The 22,307-nt window shown below is 39.7% G+C and overlaps 1 protein-coding gene across 3 annotated transcripts in view; it reads right to left on the minus strand.

The window, feature by feature from the left end:
• SOX5 (SRY-box transcription factor 5) overlaps nt 1-22,307 on the minus strand; it is a 386,873-nt gene that overhangs the window by 278,171 nt on the left and 86,395 nt on the right. For all 3 annotated transcript variants that reach the window (XM_040967762.1, XM_040967768.1, XM_040967777.1), the window contains one exon: nt 8,236-8,446. In XM_040967762.1, coding sequence (XP_040823696.1) covers nt 8,236-8,446 — 211 coding nt within the window. The remainder of the gene's footprint in view (nt 1-8,235; nt 8,447-22,307) is intronic.

A 22,307-nucleotide genomic window follows, 5' to 3' on the forward strand; every position in this document is an offset into this window, starting at 1 on the left:
TTGCAATATACACTTCTCAAACCCATTCCATTATTTTTCCACTAGTTTACACACACACACACACACACACACACACACACACACACCACAGTGAACTCTTTTTGTGAAATCCATACCAAAAGCAATGAACTGTTCATATAAAGTTAAACTGGCTGACTTTAGTAACAGGTTGTGCCTTTAGGGTCTTATAATGTGAAATTCTGAACAAAGATTTTTCTGTAGAAGTTCAGGGACAATAGCTCCAGTTGTGTAAATCATGATATAGAGTTTACTTCAAGTAGAAGGAGAATTCCACAAGACATTCTCACACACAAGAAGCACATGCATCATGCCAAACTACTGCACTAGTATGGGCATCAGACTCCAAAGACGACGAACATGGACAACATAGGTGTTCAATAAAATCATATGTAGGATTTGAAGAGGTGACCACACACATGCTTGTTCACACAGAGAAAATGAAAAGTAAAAAGAAGAGTAAGGGAAGGTAAAGAAAGGACAAACTGATCACATAACAGAAAAAGCAAAGTCTTATGAAAATCATGGAATGTAAGACTGCACCTTTCTCTTCATGCCCTATTCACATTCATTGTGGAAACCGAAATACAACAAATGTATGATTCCTAGGCTGAATCATCACTTATACTTTCACGATGGTCAGTTTGGGACTTCTCTCCATGTTCATAGAAAGAAATTGTCCATTGGAAACTTTGAAATTTGAAATTTTTCAGGTAGGGCATTAAATACAAATCTATTTGGGGGAAATGTATATAAATTAATGCCACACCAAATACCTGCCCCATGATTTTTAAGACTCTTGGGTTTACTGATTTTGTGGTCAACTACATATCCCAAAGTTCTAGAGTTTTGCAACTCTGATTCACACCATGTCAGTACATCAAAGTATACTGAGAAAGTATGATCTATAGAAGTATGGGACACCTGAAAGTAAGCACTTAGCGATCCAGGGTGTGATGCTGACAGTCACTGGTACTGTTCCAACTTGGTTGTAATTTACAAAGTGCTTTGCTATGCATGATCTCATCTGATCCTTTCAACAGCCCTTTGGGGAAAGCAGGGCAGTCAAGTGTCGTCAGTGGAAGGTAGGCATCCTCTACATAAATATAATTATGTTAGAAACTCAAGGCAAGCAAATACAGTTTTTCTGTTGTTGTCATGGTGTAAAATATAAGGTGGCTTCTTAGCTCTCAGAAAAATGTACAAATGCATATATTATCTTCAGCTTGCCAACAATTTTCAGGATTTATAAAGTCCCTGAAGGAACTCATGAATCCTGAGTTAGGAAACTATTTTAGAGTCCTTAGAAGACAGGAGACAACAGAGAATGGTACTAAAAGGAGGCAGATACATTCATTTCACCCTAGTCTCTAGGAATGCCATGGCAGAGTAGAAAATACAATGATGCACTAACCCCATCCTGGTCCATCACAAGACATCCACTATTTCCCATGCCTGCCCTATATACCTAGAGAGAGGCCATTGTCCTCCATGATGCTGAACATGATGAAAGAACAACGTATTATTTTAACTCTGGAAAGCTGTTTACAGGTCAATTCAATTTACTTCTCAAAGAAGTTTTCCTTACTGCAGCAAACACCTCATGTATCTGTTTTAAATATGTGTTCTGAATTTTAAAATACATAGTTTTGTGGCCTACAGGAATGTCTTAATCTATAAATCACAAGGCTTGAAACAAATGGTCTCAATGATTCAACAAGCCCAACGACAAACATGTGTGAGCAAAACAAAGTTGGACAACACAGAATGAAACAAACTGGGAAGAAGACAGAGAAAGATTGTGAGTAGAATACAACGAACAGGGGATGAAAAATAGACTAAACAGACACGTGAGGACAGGCATGTGGCTTGGAAGGTTAAGCATGCCCACATAGCATATTTCCCAGGGCCTAGCAAGGAGAACCACCCTCTCTTCTGATCCAGCTTCCTGCTATAACAATGACTTTGCTACCCAGTCACTCCATGGCATATTTAAGCATCGCCATCATTATGTGAAAGTGGAGATTACAATCATATTTTGTGAATGTACTCCCTTAATTTCACCACCCTGTTCATGAGATTTACAGATTAAATGAAATGTGTCCAACTGCTTCCTGTTGTATTTAACACATAATTTACAATTGTTTATCTATATGAATATATTAATTTCTGTTTTTCATGTGTTTTTCCTACCACAGAATTATTTCTCCAATGCCGTGATGCAGGAGTTAGTGCTCACATCCTCTGATCATCCTTGTCTACCCTCATTGTTTAATTCCCTATATTTCCTAGAAATCCATTGAGAGATGTGATTACTATCAAGTATAATCACAAAGATCCTTCAAAAATTTTGTGAGAAACTGAAGTAAAAGATGAGCTTATTCTAGTGTGACAAAGTGACATGGGATCAGCAAGAATCATTGTCACCAGATCTTCTGCAGACAGGCCAGAATTCTGACGAAGAAAGATAGAAAACAAACCAATATGTTTTTCTCTTCTTTCAGAACATTTTAAACTACTTTAATTAATTGAAAAAGAAAGCCAAAGCTTAAAAAAAGGAACTGTATTTTCTTCCACCCATATGCAATTCTAATTTCCTTTCTAGCCATTTCACCTCAGCAGCAGCCTCTTTTTTCTACGATGCACTATTCTCCTCTAACTTGTGGATTTCTGTGGGTTGGCTGTTGGCAAGGGTGAGGCTGGAAATCACACGGACTTTCCATTGAAATCTGCTTCCCCCCTCAATGAGAGGAAGCAAAGGCATGAATGTGGCACCCTCATAATGATTTAGCTGGGGCTTAATGAAATTTTCATCACAACCTGCTGTTCATTTTAATGGCCTTCAAAAAACAATGGAGAAAAAATAGCTTGAGGGAGGGAAATTTTTCCTGCGGCATGTTATTTGTGAGCTTAACATTCAGTTACAGTCACTCCATCTCTACTCCCCACAACATCATGTTGCCGTTCTCATCGTGGAATTGAAACGGTGTTTTGTCGTCCTCAGCGCATAAGTTTTGCAGTTCTCTGGTTAAATTTATGACTATGGGTTGATGCCATGGTGCATCAGAGAACTGTAGATCATTTGTTTCTGCTCTGAAGTGTCACCGTCCCGATGAAAGAATGGCAGAAGGCTTCAGTAACCGGTCAGACTCTTTGATTAATGAAGTCTTTACAGACAATGTTACTTTCTGCTTCCTCTAGTTTTCTTTTTGAAATCATAACGACACAGAAAACTCCTTCAGCAATCTATTCCTTCCTATCTCACAGTTTTCTATTCTACTTCTAGAGTTTTCTTCCTGGATGTATGAAAAACTTACTCATACAATCAATCCTTGATATATCTCTCAGTCATTTAAGTGACTAAATAAATGCTTTGATCAGGGAAAAAAATCATCATAGGACTGAATCTATATACAGTTCTGAACATGGAAGGTACATATCTTAGAATCTTGTATATCTGAAAAGGAATATATCCAGTGGGAGTAGAAGGAAAAGTATGAAAAGCACATTAGGGTGGGAAGTAGAATGATCAAAACAGTCCACCATCATGTGCAAGAGGAGTGTTTTTAACAAGCCTTCCTGCTAAGAATTCTCTATCTCTGCTCTTTCTCCCCAGGTAACAGTTACTGGATATTGCATTTTCCCCCTAATTCCCAATGCTTTTACATATTTTCTAGGCACATTGAAAAATTATTTTGTCTCCTGCCCTACTTGTTTTCATTGACTGGGCATCAACTTAAACACTGCCACTTGAAGTCTACAGTTCCACTCAGAATCACATTGGGACACACCAAAGTCATATACAAAACACTTCATGGGCGATATTATCTAAAGATAAACCCAAAGTACACACTAGCAACTTACTACATTTAGTTCTGAATGTTAAATGCACCTGAAATAAACAATAACATGTGAAACAAAAAAACTTCCTAACTCAATGGATGAAGCCAGCATTATCCTAATATTGAAATGTAATAAGAATATTACACAGAAAAAAAATATAGGTCAATCTCCATCACTAACATATGTATAAAATTTCCAACAAAGCACTAACAAATCCAACCACACACACATGTAAAGAACAACAGGACCAGCATGGTAGCCTAGTGGCTAAAGTCCCTGCCTTGCATATGCTGGAATCCCATATGGGCAGCAGTTTTAATTCCAGCAGCCCTGCCACTCATCCAGCTCTCTGCCTGTGGCTGTGAAAAGCAATGGATGATGGTCCAATGCCTTGGGATCCTGCACTTATGTGGGAGACCCAGACAGGCTCTGGGCTCCTGGCTTCAGATTGGCACAGCTCTGGCTGTTGTGGTTGCTTAGGGAGTAAATCAATGGACAGAAGATCTTCCTCTTTGTCTCTCCTCCTCTCTGTATACCTGATTTTCCAATAAAAATAAAGTAAATCTTTAAAAAAAAGCCCTACAAACCACGATACAGTGTAATCCATTCCAAGTTTGAAAAGCTGACTCTATATTTGACAAACGCATCACACCAACAGTCTAAGGAAAAATCTCACAATACATCAGTAAACACAAAAAAAAAGACTGATAGGTGGCCTATATCACAGTGCAGCAGGTAAAATCATTCCTGGCAAAAATTACAAAATTCGAAAGAAATCAGTGAGGGTCTTTAGAAATGGAGAGAAATTTCACATTAATGCGTAGGAACACTCAATTCTTCCCAAACTGATTTACACCTACCATGGCAAGTTATTTTTATGAATATCAATAAAGTGATTCTCAGATTTATAGAGGAAGGCAACAGGCTAGACATAGCCAGCACAACACAGAGGATATAGCAGCACGGGGGATTGCTATGAGTGGTAAATATTTACTGCATTACACTGTGGTGGTTATTTGACGATCTGAATTTCTCTTCACATATGGAAATATACAACACCAAGAGGGCACCTTAATATAAGCAAATTTAGTATGTACTTATGGTGTACTTAAAGGGCACAGAGAATAAGAGTGGAAGTGAAAGACATAAATAGGTATTACTGATGTATGGAATGGTTTATTCCACAAATGTCTGCAATGGCCAGGGTTGGACCAGACTGAAGCCAAGAGTCTAGAACTCTATCTGGCTAGCAGAGACCCAACTCCATGAGCCATGACCTGCTTTCTCTCAGGATGTGTATTAGCAGATTCCAGATAAGAAGCATGAAACCAAGTCTTGGACCAGACATTCAGATAGGGGTTATGGGTCTCCCCAGCAATAAAGTGACAGCTGCCACAAATACTACCCCGTCCAATAAGGTAAAACATTTCATTGAGGATTTTGAAGGATATCAGCAAAGCGTACAAAAATATTTTGACTGTGTTACAGATGTGATACAACCTGATATTGAACAAGATTAGAGAAAAACAAGACATGTTAAGCACATTTGCAAAAGAATGGGATCTGTAAGGTAAAAATCGAAAGGAACTTCCCATGAGCACTGTGTGTTGAAGATATTTTATACAGTGCATCAGTTCCCAATTCTAATATTGTGTTGTAAGCAATTCCAATGATACCATTTGACCTATTCACTGGAATTGAACTGACAAGACAGTGGCTATGGATAATAGGAAACAGGTTCATGAGTTAGGGTAAAAAGGTACAGGTAAACACAGGATGAGGTTAAACTGCTCTAAGTTTATGCATTAGTATTCTGGAACATAATTAGAAACCTGGGTTTAACCTAATATATGACATTTGAAGAAACTTGATCAGACATGCCACGCTTGGGTCTGCTTCCTGAATCCAGCTTCCTATTAATGAAGGTCCAGGGAAGTAGTGGTGATGGTTTGAGGGGAAATTATGTTCCTGCTACCTACATGAGAGACCTTGAATGAGTCCCTAACACTTGCATTTGTTCCCCCTCTCTCTTTACTTTCCAAAATGAACACATGGCATTTGTATAAGTTGTGGACTACAGTTGACGATAACACATCAACATGGCATAAACCACAACAAAAAACTTCATACTAATGAAAGATTTTGCTGAAACTAGATACAGACAAGACATACATTGGACCTCTGTATTACAGGTTTAATTTTTGTAGAGCTAAAACTCTTCTAAAAGTAAAGATCTGTTCATTTAAAATTGTAAATCATAGTGGTGACACATGGTCATACTTTGGAATATTTGGTAGCTATTTTTTATCAAAACACATAAATGCCAGAGGGCAGGCTGTGGCCATAACATTAAGTTAAGCAGAAATGATGTAAACAGCTTAATTAAGAATAAAGCTATTCTTATTAAAGGAATAGAATCTTTAACAGTAAACATAGAAAAGAAATGCTTGGGCCAACATTGTGTGTGTGTGTGTGTGTGTGTGTGTGTGTGTGTAGTGTCTGTCAGCAAGGTAATATCCTACATTACAGTGCCATACTGAGTCCCCATTGCTGTGCTTCTGATCCAGCTACCTGCTCATGTGCCTGGTTGGCACTGGAAGATGGCTTGAATGCTTATATCCTGATACCCCCAGGATGGATTTCCTAGCTCCTGGGCTCAACCTAACCCAGACCTGGCTGCCACGAGGGAAACCTTATCTGTACCTTTCAAGCAAATAGGTAAACCAAAAAAATAAATCTTACAGAAAAAGAAATGCAAGGTTAGGAATCATATCAAGAAGCTATGATTCCAAGTAAGCTACATTTTTTCTTTACTGCTCTTAATAAGATCAAATTCTTTTTTTAAAAAAAATATCAGGTGAAATCCCACCAAATTAAGAGACATAGATGCAACAGAAAGGTGTCTGAGCCCTCCTTAAATTGGAGGGAGGGCATAACATCAAACTAAGGTCAAAATTCTATGGCTGAGGAGATATTTTGAAAATTCCTTCTAATTTTAAGATTTGAGACTTGTCAAGCTATTAGCCAAAATCCCTGTCACAAAGGGATCTTAGAGTAACTAGAAATATTAGATTCTTGCATGATTGCTCAGTTAGACTGATGAACATTTAACGCTAACTATATTCAAACTTTGCTGTTGCTCTCCAAAACTAGAAACAGGTCCATTCACTATTATATAATAACCATGCGGTATATTTTTGGTGAAAAGTACATCTTTATTTGTCATTGTATACTTGTTTAAAATTCCCTGTGTCTGAGGCAGGAGGCGTGCTGTGTGATATGATATACAGGATTTAAAATGAGCCATGGTTTACACAGGTCAGTATCTATAACTTACAGGATGACTGCCAATTATGGGAAAGGTTGTGCAACTGTAATTTTTTATTGGTTTGTTGGCCTAACTTTAAAATTAGTCCCTGTGACTATCAGCTGCAGGCTCCCAGCAGTGAATGAAATATTTGCACATGAAATCTTAAAAAAAAAAGAGAATCCTTCGAAGATGAACCGATAGGGAGTTAAATAAATCTAATAACAACAGAAAATCACCAAGTCTTGCATACACACTAGGCCCAACCATATTAATTTTTCTCTGTACAAAAAAATAGAGCTATCAAAGTGGGAAAAATTATTTTGATTAAAAAATGTACCAAATGTAATAAAATCCTAAAACTGTCCTTGAGGAAAGAACATTCTGAAAATACACCAACTAGACAGCAGGTGTCTGACACGTCGGTGGCTTTCCTGAGCTCCGCTGCCACATTTTTCTCTTAAATCTTTGAAGATTCAGTTATTTGTAAGGCAGAGCAACATACAAGGAGGAAGAGATACATGCTGGTTAACTCCTCAAATGCCAGCAGCAGCCTGGCCTGGGCAGACCAGAGCCAGGAGCCAGGAGCCAGGAGCCAGGAGCCAGGAGCCAGGAGCCAGGAGCCAGGAGCCAGGAGCCAGAAACAGCTCCATGCGAGTAAGGGAACCACGTACTTGGGCCATCGGATGTTGCCTTCCCCAGTACATGAGAAGTGGAGCAACCAGGACAGGAAGCAGCACTCTGGCACACGATGCTAGCAGCACATTTGGTGACCTAAGCCATGATACCACCACACTCCCCCCTACCCCCCGCCTTGAGTCTCTTTAATTCCCCTGAACCACAGCTTATCCACACGTGAAAATGAAAATAATATTACGGTACACGTTACTGACAAGGGAAAAAAAATGCAGACAGATGTGTTTGTGTCTGGAAAACAAATGCATGCATCGTCACAGGAGGAGGAGGTTCCTGCCTTGTCCAATGAATGGACTCCAACAGGATAAATGAGAAGCTAGAAGAGTAAGTTACAACCCAGAGAGCACAGGTAGAACCCAGCTTGCTTTTACCTTCTGGCTCGTTTTTGATGAGCTCTTCCATTTTCCTCTGCTTCAAGGTGTCCACCACATCCGCTAAGCTGCCTTTGCGCCGTTCGGGGGTCCCCAGTGCCGTGTTGGACAAGGTCTCGCCACTCTGTCGCCCACCTTCTTCTGTCTTCTGAGGTGAGGTAGATGAGTTGTGTGGGGCAAATGAAGACATAACTTTATTGCCATCAACTTCCTGAAAGAAAAATCGTAAGAAAAAAATGCTATCATTTACAACTCAGAAGTTTTTTTTTTTTTTCTAAATCTGTTATGTGACTTATTCAACTGCAACATTAAAAGGAAAGAGGTGAAGTTTCCCAGCCAGCCAGAGCGTAGGGGACAAAGAAAGATGAAAAAGAACAAATGAACAAGGCAGTCACCGGTCCACTCAGAGCAGAAATCAAAATATTAATAATAGTCAATGTTTTTCAGGCCAGTGCTAGTATTTTTGTATTTACTTATAAAGCACTTGCAAGTATTATATAAAAAAAATCATTCTAATTTTCAAAAATACACTAACAATAACAATGTGAACACAAACATTCTTTAGTGATGTTTGTACCTGGCTGGTATTAGTTTGCTAAAGGATATTACCACGACACAAACAGGAGCTTGCTGGGGGAGCCTGAGGGATGTGCCAAGGCAAAAGCAACAAGTGTACACCTAAGAGATTCTTCCAATTTATAATTTCATATTTCAAATGGTTTCTATTTCTAATACACATCACAAAACAGGCCTCTGGTTAGCATGATGCCTTCAGTGGGAAATGTTTTGAAGACTTAGCTTAACATATTCTTGAGGTTAGCAATGCACACACAATAAAATAAAAACCTCTTGCAAGTGGAAGTGAAGGCAATTGCTTATTTAAAACCTCTGCAATTGCTTACTTAAAAACCACATACAAATATCAGTAAACACATAAGCACACACACCTCTTAAAAAATCACAAATTTATTCTTTAAATAAAAAGGTATGGTTTTATGAATGACCTGTAATATACCTTAGCTTAATTTTACACGCAGTATCTAATCTAGCAAGAAAACTATATTCTTCTTCCATGTCTTATTTCGAATGGCCCAGAATAGAAATTACCAGATATTGGCTTCACTTTAAATGTTTCTATTTGTTTTTTAAAAGATTTATTTATTTTTATTGGAAAAAGCGGATTCACAGAGAGAGGAAGATCTTCAATCTGTTGGTTCACTCCCCAAATGGCTGCAATAGCCAGAGCTGAGCTGATATGAAGCCAGAAGCCAGAAGCTTCTTCCAGGTCTCCCACACAGGTGCTGAGTTCCAAGGCTTTGAGCCATTCTTGACTGCTATTCCAGGCCACAAGCAGGGAGCTGGAAGTGAAGTGGATCTGCCGGGATCTGGATCAGTGTCCATATGGGATGTGGTATTTGAAGGTGGTGGAATAGTCAGGTGAATTTTTGCCCTTGGCCCCTAAATGTTTCTATTTGTATTCTCATCGCATCATACAGTGATAAACTTAGAGTTTATTTGAAAGGCAAAGTTATAGAGAAGGAGAGAGAGAGAGCAATCTTTTGCATGCTGATTCGCTCCTTGGATGACCTCAACTGCCAGACTGCATGGGAGGAACTCGAGAACCAGGAGCTTCAGCAGGGTCTCCCCCATGGGTACAAGTGCACAGATACTTAACCATCCTCTGTCACTTTCCAAAAAAAATTAACAGGAACTATACACGAAGTTTAGGATCAGGGACTTGAACTGGCATCCACAAAAGCTACTGGCATCAAAGGAAGCAGTTCTACTACTCACTGTGCCACAGTGCCAGCCGTGACGACAAATTTTAAAAACAAGAATATTGAGCACAGCTTCATGTCCCACAATTAGAAGTTACAGCTTCCTATCATAGCAACACTTGAAGGAGTATAAATACATTAGCATACAAATGCAAATGAAATTAAGGATAGTAAGACGCCAGAGGGGCCAGCCTTTGGCTAGTACTGGGTAAAGCCAAAGGCTGCAGTGGCAATGTCCCACCAGGGCTGTTCGTGTCCCAGCTACTCCACATCTAATGCAGCTCCTTGCTAATGTGCCTGAGAAAGCAGGGGAGGAGGGTCCAAGCCCTGGGTTCCCTACACCCACATGGGAGACCTTGATGAAGTCCCTGGCTTCAGACAGTGCTCCCCACTGCACAAACTTGGGGAGAGAACCAGTGGATGGAAGTTATATTTCTCTCTCTCTCTCTTTCTGTAACTCTATATTTCAAATAAACAAAAAATTTTTTTAAAAAAGCAGAAAACAGTAAATAAAGCATGCCATTTTGCACATATCTGGTTTCCCATACTTTGCAATGACAAAGGCAACACATTAAAGAGGTGAGCATATTTCACTAAAGTCTAAGCTCAAGTAGCAACAGCAGTACAAAAATATATTAATTAAACATCATTGCTATTCACACAGGAATATTTATCTTATTACTGCTTCACCTGTCTGATTGCATGTGAGCCTCTGGCACTGTTAATATCTTTAACAGTTTTATGTAGTTAACAGCTGTTTCAGTGTGGGACTCCATTGTTCATTTGCATGGTGAGTAACTTGTTAAAAAGTGCTGGCACAGTCTTTTTTTTTTAAGAGTTTTTTTTTTTAATTGTAAAGTCAGATATACAGAGAGGAGGAGAGACAGAAAGCAAGATCTTCCATCCAATGATTCACTCCCCAAGGGACTGCAACGACCAGAGCTGCACTGATCCAAAGCCAAGAGCCAGAAACTTCCTCCAGGTCTCCCACGTGGGTGCAGAGTTCCAAGGCTTTGGGCCGTCATCGACTGCTTTCCCAGGCCACAAGCAGGGAGCTGGATGGGAAGTGGAGCAGTAAGGATTAGAACCGGCACTCACATGGGATCTCGGTGCCACACCAGGCCCATGGCAGTCTTCAGTCAATAAAGTCCTGAAGATTTTAGAATTTCTTCCATAGGACTGTATTTACCATACATGAAGTCACATGTTCTCATTTGTTAACAGTTGTTACAAATGAGCTGACTCACAATGGAGTAGGTGGTGTAGACAAGAAATCTATATTTAACCAACTCTTGTGAACGCGAAGAATATTTTGCTGAAAACCTCCTAGAACTAGGATATAAACTTCTGAAGTCTCATGGTAATAAAAGAGGTCAAAGCTTTCTTAATAAACGTCTTAATCTCTCTCTCTTTTTTTTTTTCTTTTCAATACTATTTGAGAAGCATAGAGAGTGGCAGGCTGACAGCCAGGGAGAGCTTCCAGGAACTGGTTCACTAAGGACAAACCTAGCGTGGCTGACCTGAACCCAGGTCTAAGACAGGAGCTGGGAATTTAATCCAAGCTTCCCTCACCAGTGCCATCACTGTTGCTTCACAGACTGTAGCTGCCAGGTGCAGTTGGGAGCAGGGCTGGGGCTGGGACTGAGGCACTCCAACTCCTGTCCTCACCATGACGCTTGTCCTACTCATTATTCTTAAACTCTGCTGAATCTTGATTTCCTTGTCACCTTTGCTACCAAGTGAAAAAGAGTCATTCTGCCTAACCTCTCTGTCCTCATCGAGATATCGTTATAGTTAGCAGGTAAAGCCAGTGCCTCTCATACTGGCAGATCATGTGGGCGTCCATCCTGTTCCGGCTGCTCCAGTTCTGCTACAGCTCCCTGATCAAGGGCTGAGAAAAAGAGCGGGGGAACACTTGTGTGCATGCCACACACATGGGAGACCATGATGAAGCTCCTGGCTTGGCTGCACCCAGCCCTGGGCCATTTGGACACATGGGGAAGGAATTCACAGAATCAAGATGTCTCCATGTCTCCCTCTCTGTACCTCCTCTGTAAGGAACAATCTTTATTTGCAAGTATCCTCTGTAATTTGGAAGTGAGTATTTTGGGGCAAATGCATAAACTCAATCAATCCTCATGACAGGTTAATAATGATTCTCACTTCACCACTGGAGAAACTGAGAGATACAGACCAAAGTCAATGCCTGAGGTTACATGACCAACAAAGGCTGGGGCAGAAAAACAATCCCAATCCACTGGGCCCCACAGCCCCTGCTCCTAACCACAGTGCTATGATATTTCCTATACAAGCAGAAGCAAGAGATGGTGCCATAGCACAACAACCTAAGCTGTTGCCTGCAATGCCAGGATCCCAAATGGGTACTGGTCTAAGACCTGCTTGTCCTACTTCTGATCACACTTCCTGCCAGTGGCTGATGGTCTGGAAAAGCCACTGAGGCTTTAGCCTTGCCACAAATTAACATTGGGGTCATCTAAAGAGTGAATAAACAGATGGAAAATCTCTCTCTCTCTCTACTCATCCCCCCTCCACACACACCACCTCTGCTTTTCAAATAAAGAAAATAAATCTTAAACAGAAAAACCAGAATAATACATGTCTTTACCAAGTAGGATCATGGGTGACCAAGAGGCTTCAACCTCCATATGTTTCACATCTGAAGGCTAGTGATGCTATGATTATGTTCCAGTTAAGCTAACACATGTATTTTTATCAGTCCAAACTGCACACTATTTTTGGATCATATTCTGAAAGCTGAACATTAAGAATTACTTAAACTTAACATACAGATTTCATTTCAAAGTGATTAATCACAGTAATGCTCCCCCTAGCATATTTTTAAGCTGTATTTGAGATGTATTTGTAACTGTCTTCTCTGTTCTAATAAATAAGTGTACTCATTTAGAAGAAATCTAGTACAAAGGATTTAAACTGCAATTAGATTCTATTAACAAAACTTCATTAATTGTAGACTAAATAGATTCTAGCACTAAAAGAACAATATAATATTTTTTGATACTCAACAAATATTGACCTTCTCTTATTCTCCTTCCCTTCATGGGGAGTTATCACAAATATCAGCAAAAAGTAAAACAAAACTCTAAGACCTTCAAAGGGCTATTATGCAATTAATCCTACATAAAGACTAAAATACAAAATATCTTATCACACTCACACATATTTTCCTGAAACAAAATGTCACAACTTATAATCGATCTTGTGAAATCCATATATGACAGCTTTAATTAGTACTAGAAAAATACAAGACGATCCTGTAAACGGTTCTCCGGGTCAGGTTTTTAGTAGAGTGTTTAAAATGTCCTTGAAGACACCTGCACCCACACTGGAGTCAGGGGGTTCAACTCCAGTTTCATCAAACACAAAGTTTGGCAGGGAGAAGTTGATGATTAGAGTCATTGAATTCCTGCCCCCCTCAGTGGAGACCTGGACTGAATTCCTGCATCCTGGGTTCCCAGTCTTGGGTCCAGCCCAGCACTAGTCTATACCCTGCCATTGAGAGCATGTGGAGATTGAATCAATGGATGAGATGGTCTTTATATGTCTCTTTTAACTATTTTTCACAGTTACTTCTAAGTACACTTTTCCAGAAAACTTGTCATGCAAAATCCTAAATCATGCTTACTCTGGATTACAGATCCTTGATGATATTTTCAACGCTTCCCAAACACACGCATACACACAGAGATTTGCAAATAGACACATAATCAAGCAAGTGCACATACAATTTCACACTGAGCGACTGAGTCTTTTTTTTTTAAAATCTCATGAACATATTAAGATCTATGAACTCCCATGAACCATGGTTCAGGTTTAAGAAGCTGAGTCCTAAATGCATATCTTACCAGAAACAGATTACAAACTAATCAATATAGTATTATATGATGCTAAGCACCGAATTATTTGCCCAAAATTCCTCAAATTATAGCTTTCTCAATAAGTGAATCAAAATAAATACACTGAAGGTAATACAGGCAAACTTTACTGTTCTTAAGTATTTGGGATGACAAACTGGGTGTGCTTTACACAGTCATAAAAATGTTAGGGAAAAAAAGGAGAATATTGCTATGGCAATCGCTCTCTCCTATCGCTATTTGGCCTGTGATAATGCACAATAAGGACATTGGAAATTTCAGTGCAGATTTTCTAACCTTAATATCGCATGTGACAAATCACACAGAGACACATCAAGTCAATTTCCAAATATTAATTTTCCTAAAAATAAGACATGACTATAAGAAAAACATTTGAAGGCAAAACTAACATCTTAAAAAGTTCAACTGGGAACATGGAGAGTTTGTCTTGGGGTAGGCATGATGGGAGGAGAACATGGTCAGCTCCCAATACCCACCCAAGTCGGCTCTTAGACTTCTGATCTGTAAGAAAGATGCCTGGTGTATATTTTGCTCCGGCAGCTTTTTAAAAGGGGGAAATGACAGAAGAACTTTTGTGTGTGCTCTTTCCATAGTAAAAAACAGAGACAGGACTTATCACAACCGCTCTCCCTGGTAGATAGAACGAAGATACCAACAACATCTTTGGAACAGTTGCAGGGTCGTATAATATCAACAACTTCTAATGTCTATATAACCACAAGATACACAGATGGGCAGTCCGGGTTTTACATGAGTAATTCATAAATCTGTCTAGGTATGTGGCCAGCAAGCTACATATACACTAAGATTCTCTACGGAATGGTGATGACCACTTATTAAGCTTGAATGCACTCACTCTCAATGGCTAGTAGGCTGTATGCCTGAGAACCCAGACAGGCCAGTAAAGGAGGCTTAATTTATGTATGAACAGCATAATACCGTCAAAATCCCCTAAAAATTAACACATATAAACATACACAAAATATATAGAGATTTTTTTTTCTCTTTGTTCTATGGAAATGAAGCACTGATTTATGTCCTGCTCAGTTTTAACTTTTAAAAAATACTGAAGAAACCTGACAGGATCCACTGCCTCTTTAAGATAAATAATAAGACACTGGAGGCCAACCTAACGTATCCCTAATAGTGATAGGTCTCAGCAAAATTCAGTCGAAATTACATTCATAAAAATGACCGCATTATATTTCATTTACTTTTCAGATTCTAGAATCTAATTCCATATTCTAAACATTTTAAAATGAATTTGGGGACAGTACAAACACAAGTGAGTGCCGTATTTTTTTTCCTTTTTCAAATTCTAAAAATACAAACTTTTGAATTTGCTATTCAATAGGATGGAAATTCTGCAAATGTCTAAGACGGTTTGCATTTCTTCACCAAGCACTAAGATGACATGTTAGCCCAGGCTTATATTTAATCACTGATCAGAAAAGTGCATTTTTGTAGTGCTAACCAACAGGAAAGGAGCGAGCCGAGCGACAGGTGACTTGTGTGAAGCGGACTCACCAACAGTGGTCAGCTAACCAGTGTCCATGGTGTCACCTGGCAACGCTGTCTAAGAATTTTCTCAGGCTTCCCCCTTCACTTCTTGAAATTAGCTTAGATGAGAGAACCCCATAGGGATGACTGAGCAAGCTTTCCACTTGAGACTGATATATGAAGTTTGAGAACCACTGCGTTACAGGGGAAAAAAAAATTAAGGCAGCGGACATATTGAAGAGAGAAGAAAGAGGAGGAGAAGGTGAGAAGATGGTGAGAAAGAATAGCCAAGGCTGTGGTGGGAGAGCAACACGTCCTAAAAGTGACAGGGGCCAGCAAAAGGGACAGGAGACATGAAGAGCGGGAAAGAGAGCTCCAGTGCAGGCAGGAAGGATGGTAAAGATGCCAGGCAACCCGGCACAGCAGGGGGTGAAAAGCACAGCATCTGTTGGCAGCCAAAGACACGGATCATACTTTTTAAACAGTCAATTTGGCATTTGTTCAAACAGGTTTATGTTATTTTCTTCCTAATGCTAATTTCTTCCTAACTATATAGATTAGGGAATCTGAGACTTGCATTAAAAGATTTCCATCATAACTAAACTGTGAAGAGAGATTTTTTAGCAAAGAACCAAAAAAAAAAAAACCCGATTTAATAGTTTGATCTCATTGATACAGTGAAAATAAAACAATGAGGTTTCTTTCTTGTTTGGTCTTGCTTCTAAATCACTGTCAGATTAATCTTCAAATTCTAGAGAGTGAAACTGAACTTAAGGGAACAATTTCTTATATTAGAGAAGGCAAAACAGCTCAAATGGTTTTTAAAAAATCTTCATTTTTAAATATGTATATATTTAATTGGAAAAGCAGATTTTACAGAGAGAATGAAAGAAAGATCATCCACTGGTTTACATCCTATAAGACTCTAATGGCTAGTGCTGAGCCTATTTGAAGCCATCTGGGTCTCCCATGTGGGTACAGGGTCCCAAGGCTTTGGGCCATCCTCGACTGCTTTCCCAGGCCACAAGCAGGGAGCTCGATGGGAAGTGGAGCAGGTGGGATACATATGGGATGCTGGTGCTTGCATGGAGAGGATTAACCAGTTGAGCGAACACACTGACCCCCCCCCCCCCAAATATCCTTATTTCCATGTAGAGAGCACATGGGCAGAGATGCTTAATAATTGGGTTTCCTTTCTCTTTCTTTTTCTGCAAATACTGCTTCAGGATCTCATTTGCTAAGAATCTCGGAAATGCTATATTCAAGAATTAAACATATGTCTTCACATGCTCTCAAAGCCATTTAATAAGAAAAAGTGGCATTTAGAGAATTGCTAATACATTAATAGAACCTGTAAACGCAAAGGGCATTTTGCGCTGTGAAATCTTAATCTCTTTCTGTTGATGACATACATGTTTTCTTACTGGTGGTTAAACATCTCAGAAGTACACGTTAGGTCGGCTGATAAGCTCTTCCCTGATACCCCAAAGATCAACTTCAAGATGTTTCTAAACAAAAATTAAAATACATTCCCAAACATCCCCATTCACATTTATCATTTACAATAAACTTAATATTTGTATAACTCCCCACTGATTATATACAACAAAACCTTCTATCATTTCTTTAAGTGGTGTCTAGGACATTTATACTGTTCTTGTTCATGAGCCTGCTTACATTCCCATCCAACGTGTGAGTCCAAATAAAAAAGGAGACTTGAGGAAATCCTCCTAGTTGGTGTATTTGAATGCTGAATACTGAAAATTTGGAAAATGACATCTTTTTGTCTCACCCAGAAATGAATGCTATTGCTTACACAAAACAGATACGCAGGAATGTTAAGAGTGTTCACTAGCGCTGCTCTTGAATGGAAAGTGATTAAACTTTCAGCTCAGTGAGCGATATGGGTCACCCACACAGGCAAAGATGATGGCAGCAAAGAGGTGGAGGGCAGCGGTTAAGCTACCTCTAACACCAGGCAGTGTTCAGGATACTAGGGATGACTCTGTTACTTCTCCACTGTGTAAACTTGCAAAAGTTTTCTACACTCTCTCAACCTCTGTTCCCTGATGTATCAGCTAGGATAATAAATGTTAACTCATTCACACAAGTACAAAGATCTAGGTCTAGATACAACATTACAGTAATGAAAATAACACACCAGCAAAAGAAATGATTTAACTCAATCATTTTCCTTTTTATTTCTGTGATAAAATGTTCTAAATGCTAACTTGTGAGACAAGAGGGAGCTAAACTGTGAAGCAGCAGCCCACACCTGGGTGTGTAGTGCCTACATCCCATAAGGCAGCAGATTGAGTTCGGGTAGCTCCACTGCTGATCTACCTCCCAGACAACGGCCAGGGAAGACAGAAGAGGAGAGGCCAAGTATGTGATGGTCTGCCAGTCATGTGGAAGAGCCAGAAGTAATTCCAGGCTCCTAGCTTGAGAATGGACCAGCTCTGGCCACTGGAGCCATTCATAGAAGTGAACCAGAAGAGGGAAGATCTTACTCCATCTCAAAAGCCAGATAGCTCTGGCTCGCTCTTTGGTTCCATCACACACCAGTTGCATGAACTTGGGACAGATTAATGCTTTTATGTCTCAGTTTTGACATGTGTAAAATGGAGTCACTTCATTGGTTTGTTAGAGGATTCGAATATGTAATAAGCTGCCTACAATTCCAGCATCTTTTATTGCTGTTACTTCAAGTCTCCACTACTCCATGTGGATGCAGCTCTCTTCTAATGACCTGGAAAAACAAGACAAGATGGTCGAAATGCTTGGATCCCTGCCATCCATGTAGGTGAACTAGGAGAAGCTCCTTGTTTCTGTTCATCCTAACCCCTGTGATGATGGCCAGTACACTAAAGTGAACCAGTACATTGAAGATCTGTCTCTTCCTTTCTCTGTAACTCTGACTCAGAAATAAATACAGAAACTTTGACCAAAAATGCTAGTAGCACCTAAAAAAGGCAATGTCACAACGTTAATATTTAAAAGAACTGTGTTGTAGGTCGTTGAATTAGGATACAAAGATGAATCTACAAGAATGAATACAGGGACAGCTGGGCCTTTACCAGGAAAGTATAGAGAGAGTGTTGGCAAGACACAAAACCCTTTTCCCACCCACTCCCCCCTAAAAAAACAATTATACAAGTAGTTTCAGAGTTTTCTCTGCTGAAATCAAACAGTACACCAGAGGAACATTTTTTTAATAAAATAAATTGTATAATGTGGCCCATTCTTAACAATAACGTAACAAACTTCTGAAGGAGCAAAGGTAGTTCCCAAATGTCATGTGACATGAATATGCTTTTATCTCTGCTGCATTCTCGACTTTCAGTTTTCAGTCTCATGGCTCTTTACAAAGTGATAACTGAGGGGAATGATCAAAGAAAGAATGTCCAATTACCACTCATTACGAAATAAAACTTTAAAAAGTCAAAGTGTGAAAAAAGTCAAGAATAATAAATTATTTTTCATAAATACATGACACCAATTACTTAGTATGCCGTATTTTGATTTTTCTTTTGCATTTCTCTTTCTTGTTCACTAAGCAGTTCAAGACGTTTCTTTCTTCAGGAGAACATCAGCACCGCCAAATAACCTGGCAAAAAATTTCCCGGGCTCCTCTGCACTAGAAACATTAAAGAAAAACAATAGAACCGAGGAGGGACAGCTAAGTACTAATTCCCTAATCCCATTAGCAAGTCTCTAGGTTCCAACAGCACCCTGGACAGTGTTCCCGAAGGACGGATGGCCTCTCACGTTAATTTCACGGCATAAAGTCAATCTACTCACTTTGATCATCTGACTTACTCCAACTTCCTTAAAAAAAAAAGAAAGAGCCTGCTTTTCCATAGTGCTGAAAACATTCATGTCTAACACTCTAATGAAAGGAGCAGTTTTTTTTTCTTTGAAAGGAGCCTTTCTTACAAGTCAATGTTCAGCACTCTTTTGAGATGTAAGAAGTGTAAACTTGAGTTCTTATTCTTTTTTTTTTTTTAAAGATTTATTTTTATTATTTTTTTCATTGGAAAGGAGGATATACAGAGAGGAGAGACAGAGAGGAAGATCTTCCGTCCGATGATTCACTCCCCAAGTGAGCGCAACGGGCCGATACTATGCCGATCCGAAGCCAGGAGCCTCTTCCGGGTCTCCCACGCGGGCGCAGGTTCCCAAAGCTTTGGGCCGTCCTCGACTGCTTTCCCAGGCCACAGGCAGGGAGCTGGAAGGGAAGCGGGGCTGCCGGGATTAGAACCGGTGCCCATATGGGATCCCGGGCGTGCAAGGCGAGGACCTTTAACCACTGCGCCACCGCGCCGGGCCCGAGTTCTTATTCTAAAAGCAATGACAGAGCATGCAGCACCCACATGACAAAGTTCCTGAACAAGCCAGATGATCTACTTGCATCACAAAGTCAACTTTCCTGGTCCACTACAGTAGTCACGTATGGATCATCTCACACAGTTTCCACATAGTCTGTAGGAGCCACGATTTATACAGATTTTGGTTCCACAGCTTCAAAAGGATTTTTGAAATATCCTGAAAACATTAGGAAAAGCAGCAGAAGATGGTCCAAATGCTTGGTTTCTTGCATCCACAAGGGGAGACTTGGAAGAGGCTCTGGATTTCAGCCCCAGCCCAAGCCACTATGACCATGATAAGTGAAACAGCAGAGCCCAGTGTGATACCCTAGTGGCTAAGCCCTCATCTTTCTTGCACTTCCTGTGCATACGGTTACCAGTTAGGATCACAGTGGCCCTATTTCCCAACCATCTCCCTAACTGTGCCCTGGGAAACCAATAGAGGATAGCCCAAGTGCTTGGGACCCTGCACCCACGTGGGAGACCTGGAAGAAGCAGCTGACTCCTGGCTTTAGATTAGCTTAGCTCAGGCCATTGTAGCCACCTGTAGAGTGAACCAGTGGATGGAAGATCTTTCTATCTCCTTCTCTCTGCATATCTGCCTTTCCAATAAAAATAAGTAAATTTAAAAAAAGAGTGAAGAAGCAGGTGCAAGATCTCTGTCTTCCTCTCTGTGTATTACTCTAACATGCAAAAAATATTCTTTCTGGGTCCTTATAGCAGAAAACATATCTGATTGCTCATCATATATCATATTCTATTTATGACTATTTAATAAACAATTGGGCTTCCAAATTTAGTTACAAATTTATTAAGATTTTATGTATAGACAGTCATTTGATTTAAAACCAGAATTAATAAAGAGGAAAACAGATGGTTTATGGGGGCATACTCCCAGCAAATGGTACAGTTTCACATTCACACTAAAGAGAAAAGAAGCACCTTAACTGCAAGCAATGGAGAGCAGTAACTATGAAGATTAACTATGAAGTCATTCCATGAAGGGTCATGCAAATCAAGTGCAGGTTCCCTGATCTATCAGGAAATGAAGAACTGTGGTTCATTCTGCAATGCGTGATGCTAAGAAAGAAGCCTGATAGGAAGTTAATCTAGCAGTGGTTTGCAGAAGGAAGTCTGTCCATGAGGCAGTACAGATCTCCTGGATAGGAACCTGCTCCCCCAATACTCATGAAAAGCTCTCCAATAGTAGCAGGTGCCAACTCCAAAGAATCCTGATACTTACCCACCTGCTATCTGTGGGAGAACTGGTCCTGTTCAACAATGAGCTCTGTCCTTCCCTCTCCTCCCTCCACCCAACCCATCCCTCACCCAAGGAAAGTGACATCTACAGGAACAATGATGGGAAGAGGGACAACACGTGGGAAAAAGCAAAGAACCACGTTTACATGGGTAAATGTTGCCTGCACGCACAATATGAGATTTGGGGTACATTTTAGAGGGCATCTCTAACTACATGTGTCTGTGTGCATACTTGCATGTGTTTTCAGAGAGAGGAGAGCTGACAAATACAAAGGTTTTTATTGTGTTTGGTTTTTACAACTTACGCTACATTCCTATGAGAATAACAAAATAAATAATAATTCAAAACTGAAGATACAACTTTAAGGAAGCAATGACAAGCTTAGTAAATTCAAAAATAAGGGAGGCAGGGTCAAACATGATATGATTCGTGTTAGGACGTTGACATAAAAGCTGTGGTATTGACAAAGCAGGATGGTTAGTAAAACAGACGATATTAAGATAAACAATCATTGTATCTAAAACTCCTCATAATTTACTTAATTAGTTTAAAACTTAAGAACCATCTCTAATTTCTGACTCCAGTCCTGGAAAGAATAGGCACTAAATATCTCCCTCTAGAAACTGAAATTAATTTATTGTTTAAGATATTTAAATTGGCATATCTTATACAATAGGTGTAAGATGCAGGAGAAGCAAGGTTGTAAGATGTTGACTTTTTTCAGTGATTAAATCCATTTCAGTTATTAACTCTCAGTATCCAGAGGAAAGGGAAAACGGACAATGAATGCTTTTTACACATGTCTAAAAAAAAATGGCAATTATCCCAACAACAAAGAGTTAACCCAGGTAAGAAATAAGCAGAGGACATTTCTCAAAAGAAATTCAAATAGCCAACAACTACATGAAAAAAATGCTTTCACTAGCCAACAGGGAAATCAAAATCAAAGCTTTACGGAGGTGTCATGTTAGAGTGGCTATTATGAGAAAGACCAAAAATACAGAGACCTGGCGAGGCAATGGCGAAAAGCGAATCCGAGTGGGACTGAAATAAGCACAGCCATTATGGGGAACATCCTGTAAGATCCTCCATCTCATTTGTGACTTTACATCCAAAAGAAATTAAGTCACTATACGAAAGAGATACTTGGGGCTGGCATTACAGTAGAGCAAGGTAAGATACTCCTCCATCCCGTATGACTTTTGGTTTGAGTTTTGGCTGTTCTATTTCTGATCCAGCTCCCTGATAATGC

This window comes from Ochotona curzoniae, unplaced genomic scaffold, assembly GCF_017591425.1.
Source record: "Ochotona curzoniae isolate NIBS_2020 unplaced genomic scaffold, NIBS_Ocur_1.0 contig_1482, whole genome shotgun sequence".
Taxonomy (NCBI): Eukaryota; Metazoa; Chordata; class Mammalia; order Lagomorpha; family Ochotonidae; genus Ochotona; species Ochotona curzoniae.